The sequence below is a fragment of the Morone saxatilis genome, unplaced genomic scaffold, assembly GCF_004916995.1.
Source record: "Morone saxatilis isolate NCDOM2014 unplaced genomic scaffold, NCSU_SB_2.0 Contig12, whole genome shotgun sequence".
Taxonomy (NCBI): domain Eukaryota; kingdom Metazoa; phylum Chordata; class Actinopteri; family Moronidae; genus Morone; species Morone saxatilis.
In genome coordinates, this window is record NW_023339674.1 from 27,044,039 (window position 1) to 27,054,350 (window position 10,312).

The following is a 10,312-nucleotide window of genomic DNA, read 5'->3' on the forward strand; positions in this document are numbered from 1 at the left end:
CATTTTCCCCTCAGGATGAATTGTAAGAACTTTAGTGATCCCTTAACTGTAAATGTTGCACCATTACAAGCCAGAACTTCAATATATTTGATACTTTGGTTTATGATCATATACCATCAAAACTAATGACATTTCCGTCAGCCTCAGCTGCACTTTGTGTTTAGTGCCAATAAGCAAATATAAATATATATAAATATGCTGAACTAGGATGGCGACCAGAGTATTTGCTGAGATCTGGGAACACAGCAACATCGCTAAAAACAGGTCAGATGGGGCACCAAACATAAGCAGTCAGACAATAAGAGAAGTTGTAAAAAAAAAACAAAAAAAAAACAACAACTCTAGTTTAGTCAAACTGTTTCCTGGTACCTCAATTGTACCATTCTTACAATAGTTGTTTTCCAGAGCAGTGATAGTCTCAGTTTTATCTCCAAATGAAGTGAAATCAGTAAAGGTCAACACCAGTAAAATAAGGTTAAACTGAGAAAATAACAATATAAAGTAAGGACAACAAGTAATAAACAAATAGCAAGATACATTAACATAAAAATACTTTTAAGTTCCTTTTAGAAAAATAAATAAATGCTTTGACTATCCATGTGAGGTAGTTTAGAGTTTCTCTCGCCTCTGTTTTCATGCTAGACATATGCTAACTATTTACAGCAGAGATCAGACCCAAACTTATAATGAAGAGGTTGGCTATTTGGTTTCCAAGTCGGGTTTTGAAAAGTAGGCATTCTCAGCATGAAGTAATACTGCATCACTGGTAGTGATCAATAATGCTATCGACCCTGAAAATAAATATATTTGCTGTCAGGTTGTAAAAATCATATTTGACCCTATTGTACTTTTAATCTAAGACTCAAAATATACGTCCTGCAGCATCAAATATGTGACCAGCCACAGTAAGACAAGATTTCCCCTGAGCCCCTACCCAACTGACCTGGCAGTGTGCCCCGAAGCCTTCCTCCTCCCACTCCTCCTCCTCATCTTCGTCCATCTTGTCCCCCTCTCTCAGCCCTTTGCCTCCTCTCCTCCTCCTCCACATCATGTTCTCCTCTGCGGTCTTAATGCCAGCCATCTGCATTTCAGAGCCTGCTGCTTCCCATGCCAGCAGACAATGCTGTTCTTGTATGAGCAGCGCCCAAAAACTATACTCTCTCCTCCACAACAGTAACATTTAGCCCACGCATGTGCTTCAAAACTTAATGTTGTCAGTCATCGTTCAGCCACACATACTGTACATACTACTAGCGCTACTTCTCAGTTCTCAGCTCCAGAGTGATAGAATTTATAACCCCGCTCTCTCCCCTCTTTAGCTAAACCAAGACGAAACCCTTAGAAGTCTCTGATCCACAGTGTAAGCTCCTCACACTCATACTCCAGCCCCCAGCTTAAATCACACTTTGTGAGTCAGATTTTCATGACTCTCTGTCAAGTGAGCGAGGACTTCACTTATGCAACAGAGCCTGCATATTTAATGCTGACACACTAGTGTTGCACTAATTCAAATGTAGTAATGAGGAAACAGATTCCACAACTTAAGGGAGATTTCTAAGGAAGAAAGCTAACAATAGGGGAGAATCTTTTAGTATTCCCTCAACACACTTTGTGTCTCAGCATCAAGATGTGATGAAAGTGCTCCTGACTAGCAGCACAGGAGACTCCAGGTGCATTTTAATCCCTGCAGCCCAGCAGGAAACCTCCATTCTCCAGAGAAATCGAGCTACACACCTTAGGCATAGCCTCTCAATTTACCCCATTTCCAAGTGAAGATGGCACGCCGTAATTTAACATCTATCGGCGAAGAGCTGGTATAATATCAGGTAATGCCATTTCAGAGTCATGGGGCTCTGAGAGGGGAAGCCAAACTAATCCTTTGGTCCCAGACTGTAGTAAAGAGTGCATGCAAGAGGACTTTTACCAATGAGACTAAAACGTTTCTGAAAGGGCAGTTAAATTAAGGGTTCGTAGGAAGTGTTATCCAAACTTGTCTAAAAGAAAAAACAACTGCCAACCTTTTGATTAGTGGATGGACCTGCTCTACCTCCTGAGCCACAGCTGCCCCAATAACATAGCAACATGATTACATGTCTGACCTACTGTGGCTACCACTTGGAGAACCCAAAAGAATAACCCGGTCTTGCTCCCAAGTCATCATATACTGCCTCTTGGTCAGTGGCCCCCCGTTTCAAAATAGTCACCATAGGTTACCCTCTAGTGTCATTACTGGACGTGTCAGCCATCAAAGACAGGTGACAGAGTATAAAGAGCAAGAAAGTAAAAAATATTATTATATTATATATAATATATATAACCTAACAAAATTATCTGAAAATGCTATCAAACCAAAAACCTTGAGTGAAATCAGTGGTAGTAACATTGTCTGAAAGAACACTGACAACAGATAGATCTTAGATCTTCTCTGTTAACTGTAAACCTCAGAAGCTAACATAGCATTACTGTTATTTTATATATAACATGTTAGCCAAAGGACTAGAAATCTCAACTGAAACAGTTGTAATGAAGAGTAGTTAGGTAGCAGGAGAAGAGGAGAGAGAGAGAGAAACCTGCTTATAAGTTTGCTATAAACTCACTTAAGCAGCAAAACATATCCACTCTCCATGAAATAGTCTTAAACAGATGGATGATGAGACAGTAAAAATCCACCAGGCTGAAGCTAATGTTATTCAGGCTCCTCAGTCCTGACCAGTTCACACACACCCTAGCACAGTACAAGCCAGGCCAGTCCAACATGAAGTCAGACCAGTGGCCGAGCCTGCCCCCCTCTGTGTCCTCTCACACTCCCTCTCTTTACCCCTGCAGTTCGTCGTGTGCCTCCCCGTTTCTCCATCCCCCCCACCAATCATGATGTGATGCCCGGCGGCAGCGTCAACCTGACCTGCGTTGCTGTCGGGGCCCCCATGCCTTATGTCAAGTGGATGAGAGGCGAGGTGGAACTGACCCGGGAGGAAGAGATGCCGATTGGCCGCAACGTCCTAGAGCTCACCAACATCCGACAGTCTGCCAACTACACCTGTGTGGCCATATCCTCCCTGGGCATGATCGAGACCACGGCCCAGATCACTGTCAAAGGTCAGGAACACTCTCACAGAGGGCAGTGGAAAGGTTGGAAGCAAAAAACAAAAACATTTCTGAATAATTTGTTTTGAATCATTTGTAAATAAATGCAGTTAATGTTTAAACATTTGCTTTTTTCTAAATGCTTTTGTTGGTGATAGTGAAGTTTTTTTGTGCAGTTGAATGGAGGCCCAAGGATGCAAATGTTCAAATGTTCAAATGATTTAATCAAATAGAATTTTTTGCAAGGAAGTTCATTCTTGACCACAGGAACAGCATGTGTGGCTAAATAATTTTACATCCTGTCACTAGCTTTTTTGTTGTTGTTTTTTTTTAGAATATCTCAGTCACATGCAGTTGGAAGTTTGAAAAAAAAAAGAAAATTTTGTTTGAACTAACTAGCTAACCTGACCTGAGTTTCCAACGACAACCTCCCAAATGGTTGTGTAACACACCATTTGGAAACGGGCAGACACTTTCAGTTTCAACCAATCAGATCAATGAACCATATAACATAGTCAAACTCTCGCTGAAGTCAGTTGGGAGAAGAATGAAAAGATCTTTTCCATGGAGAAAAGCCTTCAGTGGTGTTCTTTGCTCTTCTTTTAGTAAAGAAATACTCTCCAGTTCTGACAGAACTGATGCTAGCAGCATCTACGCTACCCTCTAGCAGCAGCCACCATTCCCACACACTAGGGATTCATATTTTTCCTGAAAATAAGACATTTTCTATCCCAGGGACAGAAGCACACCATCCCTAGAATCCGGGAACTGCACTGTTTTTTAACATTGAACTTCAGCTATAGTTAAAACACATGCAATGAGGAATATTCATAAACCTATGGGTACTCAACCTGACAGCTTTAATGTATTATTTGGGGGTATTAATAATTATTTTGGCCTAACCCTATCACACATGCTGTCACACACACCTAGCGCTAAACCATGCCTGTAGCTGCCGGTAGTAATTTAAAGGATGCTGATAGGTCAGAACCACTGTGGAATTTTGTGTGATCTTGTGATTTTGCTTAGCAAGGTTACCATTTTGTGCCATTTATGCCACGCTGTCATTGGTTTAATGGAGCACAGCTGGGGTTACCTGCAAAACAATCTGCTTTCCATTAGTCCATGCTGCTAGTTAGCTACACTAGTGACCACAACAAGTAGAATAAATTTATGTAAAAATAAAGTCAAGTATTGTTTCAGTTACATAGTGAGCATGATGGCATACAGTCTTATTTCCATTCATTGAAAAAAAAAACTTTGCTATTGTATTAATTACTGTGAGAAAGAAACATGTTTAATTAGTTGGATTTGTATTGCTTTAGGTTGTAGGTGTATAGGAATTATGGATTTCAGACTACAAAGAGCACCAAGTAGATATAAGACAAAAGGTAAAAGATAAAAGGCTCTCAGAAATACAGCCTAAGTATTGCAGATCCTCAGGGAAATGCCAGTAGACAAACTCATAAAACAGCTTCAATATGAGGCATTCATTCCTATGTGTGTACAAAAATATATTAAATAAACATTAATGTAATGCTATATAGCATTGTGGATTTACTATGATGTCCTTACCGATGTGTCTTTTGCAGTTCAGTGCATTATCTGTCTTTATGGTGGACTGATTTTGTATGTAGAACACCAATACTATTATAATATAATACTTTGTACCTTTACACACTGAAAGAATTTTAACTTTGACTTGACTCAAAATCATTCAGTTAATGATTCATATTAAATATTTCAAGCTGAATTAACATAATTCCATTCATTTCACTGATCTCATTTCATTTCACTATATTTTTATATATTTTTAAAATTCGAATTACATTCAAGGCAGAGAGAAAGCCTTATCCATTTCATTTGATATAGTGTGAGCTAATGTGGAGTAAAACCACTCAATTGAAGGTGAATGAATCGGCTGTTTCCTTTTAGTCTACATCAAGGTGACAACATAATTACGATGAATGATACTGACTTTCTGTGGTTCTGAAAGACTCCATGTCAGTATTAAAGTGAGTTTAGTGAATTCATTGAAAGTCCCTGTCGACACAAGCTGAGAGAGAATGCAGGGTCAACCCCGAGGATCTTATTCTCATCACAGGAGGATCCCTCGTAATCAGGGTCCTCAATCTCAGACACATTCTCCTCTACTTGACAAAGACCTGTGAACCTTTGCTTAGAGGTCATTTTCAATTGAGAAAGAGTATAAAGAGCACCAAGAGGTTATGTTATGTTAGGGCCCTAAAACATAGGGAAGTTTTTTTGAAATTTATAAAATTGCATGTTGTTGCTGTTATTTAAAGATGGGGACAGTAGGATCTGCTTTTACATATATGCACATCTAATGAACTCCAGCTCTGCTTATGTAGACTATAGATGGATTTACATGGATGGTACATGCACCCATCTGACTGGCAACATAATACATGTGCTGAGCCTGCTAGCCCTATGCAGATTAGGAGAAGACAGAGACAGGTTCCTGAATGATAATTAACACTTAGACTGACAGTGTTGAAGGGCTCCATGTACTCAGGGTTACAGTGGGTGTTCCTCCTGCCAGACCTTCATGTCAGAGAGAGGGGAAAACTGTAGAAACTTGTCTGACTCTCTTGTCTGTCTCCACTCTCTAACAGCCCTGCCCAAGCAGCCCACCTCCCTCATTGTGACAGAAACCACAGCCACCAGTGTCACCCTGACCTGGGACTCTGGCAACCCAGAACCAGTGTCCTACTATGTTATCCAGTACCGCGCCAAACTCTCTGACAATGGCTTCCAGGAAGTAGATGGAGTAGCCACAACCCGATATAGCATTGGCGGTCTCAGCCCCTTCTCCGAATATGAGTTTCATGTCATGGCTGTCAACAATGTCGGCCGGGGTCCTCCCAGCGGCATCGTGGACACGCGTACAAGTGAGCAAGCACCCTCATCGCCTCCTCTTCACGTCCAGGCTCGCATGCTGAGCTCTAGCACCATGCTGATTCAGTGGGAACCTCCGGAGGAGCCCAACGGCCAGATCCGGGGCTACCGAGTTTACTACAGCTCAGAGCATGAAACGCCGCTCAGTGCCTGGCAGAAACACAACACGGATGACAGCCAGCTCACCACCATCTCAGGTCTAACCACAGATATCACCTATAGCCTGAGGGTGCTGGGCTTCACATCTGTGGGAGACGGGCCTCCATCTGATGTTCTGCAGATCAAGACCCAGCAGGGAGGTGAGAGCATGCTTACTAAGTTAGTCACATTGCATTGTGTGCCACAGGGTCAGATTTTTGCCGGGTGCTGGAAAGTGAGTCAAATACAGACGCAAACAGTGTTCAGTTGGTTGGGATCTGCAACTTTAGCACTAGATTCAACTGCATCCTACAAACTGGTTGCTCAAATCATTTCCATTTCTTTCCATTCTCGCTTTGTGGTTCACACGCAGTGTAATCGTTTTTTTCGTACACTTTTGTTAATATTAAAGATGAATTGTAAAGATGATTTATAGCATTTTATGTTTTTGATTTTTCAAAATTTACATTATTTTGAATTCTTTTGGCCATAGTAATCATGTAGTGAAAATCTAAAATCGGTATCTACGATATCGTGTTAACCCTAGTCCCAGGTCTACACAACACACTAATTGTGAGCAGTATATTCGCACTAGAATAGTGAGAATAGAAAATATACTCCAAACAGTCAGTATTCATACTTAAAAACACTTTTTTGACTGTGCTGTTGATACACACAATTGGGCGGATGTGGCTCTGGAGGTAAAGCAGGTCATCCACTTATTAGAAGGTCAGCGGTTTGATCCCAGACTCACTGCTCCGAATGCATGTCAAAGTGTCTTTGAGCAAGAAACTGAAATTGCTCTTGATGCTGTGTATTGGTGTATGGATGTGTGTGTGAATGAATTAGTTTCTGTTTGTGATGAGACGTTGTCATCACTGTATGAATAAGCCCATTTACTATGCAGTGCAGTCCATTTGTCCTGCAATGCAATGCTCACAAGAAATTGATTAATTAATTGGCAGTTACATTCCAAAGTTGAAATTTCGTTGAAATCCATCAGTGCATATTGTTCTTTTTTTTGGTACATTAACTGCAAAAGCACTTTACTTTTAAAAATAGCTTAGAATAAATACACTATTAGAAACATTAACACCAACAAAACTAGCACTGTAACCAACAGTGTATAGCTAACTGTCATCGGCACATGTAGCACCTCTAAATTACATCTCTATGACTTCCATAATTATTGTGCAATTAGAAAGCAGTGTAATTGAGATTGACGCCTAGCTGGCATTGGCACCAAGCTACATGTGTACTTGTGTTAAATGTGTGTGTCTGTGTAATGGACCCATGGATAACTTATTGGTAGCAGCAGAACTGTGTGGGATAAATTTAGTCACACTGTGTTACACTCCCATCATTTTGAAACGGCAGAAAAACAGAGCTGTAATGTGAAACATTAGTCCGTCAAATATTCACCAGCTGAGATGAACACAGTGGGTAATTTATTGCACAAGAATACTCAGGAGCATATACAGCATGCGTGGGCGTGTGTGCAGTGTGAAGGTCTCACACATTTTATCCTCAAGGACAAAGTGGCTGCCTGCACGTAGAGGAATAATAATAGTATTTCATTCACAGAGAGGCTGTTTGTCAGTGTTCTCAGTTTACTGTGCTCGGCAGAAAGAAACATGACATCACAACAGGGCTGCAACAGAAGATAAAGCCACCCAAATTCAGCTCACCCACTTTATTCATTTGCAGAATCAAGTTCAGTACCCCTCCAGGCTGACATAAATTATAAGTCTTTCAACCTGTTGTTTTATCAGTCCTCATATAACATTTTCCCAAACATGCCATCTATTATGTGACCATCTACTATATACTGTATCATATCATCAGCAAAATAATCACTGGTTTATTACTGGCAACTTTTATAGGAGCCTTCAAGACTTTTATAGAGTGTCTAAGGGCTTACAACATTATGATAAAAGTATATGATGGCCATTCCCATGCTCAGTTATGTCCCATAATAGGTTGCAGATGTTTTTTGGTAGATACCATTTGTTACACAGATTTGGTGCAAAATTTAACACCAAAACCTTGTCACCATTTAAAAAAAAGATTCATGCTGTGATTTTATATATACATAAAAATGTTTTATACATTTTGAGATTCTGTAAGAATTGCATATTTTGGTAATTGGTTGGCGAGTACTTTATGTTCTGGAAATTAACCCTGAAGCCTGTGAATGCCCTTGGTCTTTATTTGTGGCTGTGCAGTTTAATGGGGCTGGGATTATCCTAAAGGTCAAAATGGGTTATTTTATTCAGTGACATTAAGTTTAAAAGATGGTCACACTAAAATGAAATTGCTACCAAGGGGTTAACAACATCACACATGTATACAATTGGGCTCATCGAATTCACAGTTTCAGGATTCCAATTTTACCCAAACTTCCTGGGATTAGCATAAAATTGGCATGTCTGTAAAGAGGAGACTTGTGGGTACTCATAAAACCCATTTTCATTGAGATATCTTGAGGTCAGCGATGAAGGGACCACTTTGAAAATGGCCATGCCAGTTTTGGAGCGTTATTAAGCCACCTTCTCTACTAGCTAGACATTACATGGTTGGTACTAATTTCGTATGATTTCCATATCTTCAGAAGTCACAGGAGAGATGTCAATCAAACACAGTCTGCACTTCCAGACTTCCCTGAGAAGAACCCTAGTCAGACAAGTGAAAACACCTTTGTCAGTGTGCTTTAAAGGGGCTTTAAAGCTACAACAGGTTTGGCCTTATGGGGGCAGTGGAACAAGCTAAAAACACAACACAGACAAATAGTCACTTTAAACAGTTAAAAATAAACAACAAAAAAAAGTGTGTTTTTGCTTGATTAACAGGATTTTAAGCCATTCGCAGATCAACCGTGATTATTGCAGCTTTTTTGACTCACCTCAGCTCCACCATACTTACACTGTAATTGGGATTTTCAGGGTCCAGTAACTGACAAATATGGTAGGGAAGTAGTAAAGCCACGACCAAGCTTCATCAGCGACATCAAGACATCACAATCTGGCTGTACAGTGATAATGGTGTTTGGAGAAGCTGTGGCCTGCCATATTAGCAGAACACACCTCAAATACGTCCTGGACATGAAACATCTGTTCGTAAATTAAATTCTTGGTTTCACCTCAAAGGGTTTAAAAGTGATAAAATCCTATAATACTTCCTTAGTTTGTTTGCTGTTCTGAATACTGCTGAGCACCTCTCTATGCCCGGCTTCCCACTTCACCTCCGGACTTCCTAACTTTGTATTTCCACTTTTGAATTCTTCACTGTCTCTGTTCTTGACTGTTATTTCTTTATCTCTTTGTTTCTGCCTCAAGTTCCGGCTCAGCCATCTACTTTTGAGGCCGAGGCTGAGCTGGACTCACAGATCATGCTCTCATGGCTTTGGCCTGTCCAGGACCCTATCATTGGCTTTGAACTGCTCTACTGGGAGGCCAACAATCCCACAGACAAGGTAAATACCACATTTAAAAGGTAGGTTGATGGGATGAATGTGTACAATATATATTTTTGTTGTGTTTACCTCAGGATGAGTTTGCCAATTATGAGATAGTCTTCACTTTGTTTCCCTCAAACACAGCCTTAGATCCATGTTATGGATAAACTCAAACCAGTGTTTTTCAAATCGGACCTGCCAGGGGGTCATTTGAGGAAAGATGAGGGAAATGCTAAATAAATAATAGAACAATAAATACAATCTACTTACTAATCACCTGAGTGTGTATTATTATAAAATACAAGTATCTTAACATATAAATATGTTCTTTGTCATGCTCATCTTTGTAATTGCATAAACAGTCAGTGTTGACTAGTCTGCACCTGCCAGAAAGCTGCTGCTCCTGTAATTTAGTTTGCTAGCTTGCCTACTAGCAAATGCTTTTGAATGGAATAATAAAAAATAGAAATATTGAATCTAATGTAATAATTAAAGATATTACATGCAAATGTAAGAATTGTTGCATTAATAAAAGCTGTAAGCTAATGCTATTTGGGGGACCTTGGCTTGGAAAGGTTTTGGAACTTCTGCCCTAAACTACACCTGCATCAGTTTGTTCTGATTTGATTGAATTTATCTCAGTTAAGCACATAAGAAGATTTGAGTAATTTCCACTGTTATGCAGACGACAGTCAGATTTATGTGCCTCTTAAAAAG

The 10,312-nt window shown here is 40.1% G+C and overlaps 1 protein-coding gene across 1 annotated transcript in view; it reads left to right on the plus strand.

Annotated features, from left to right (window-relative positions):
• Positions 1-2,643: 2,643 nt before the first annotated feature.
• The window catches only part of ptprfa (protein tyrosine phosphatase receptor type Fa), a gene marked incomplete in the record, with an annotated part of 110,171 nt that continues 102,502 nt past the window's right edge, over positions 2,644-10,312 (plus strand). Inside the window, 4 exon segments of the mRNA XM_035652778.1 lie at positions 2,644-2,658; positions 2,766-3,096; positions 5,721-6,302; positions 9,477-9,613. Coding sequence (XP_035508671.1) covers positions 2,644-2,658; positions 2,766-3,096; positions 5,721-6,302; positions 9,477-9,613 — 1,065 coding nt within the window.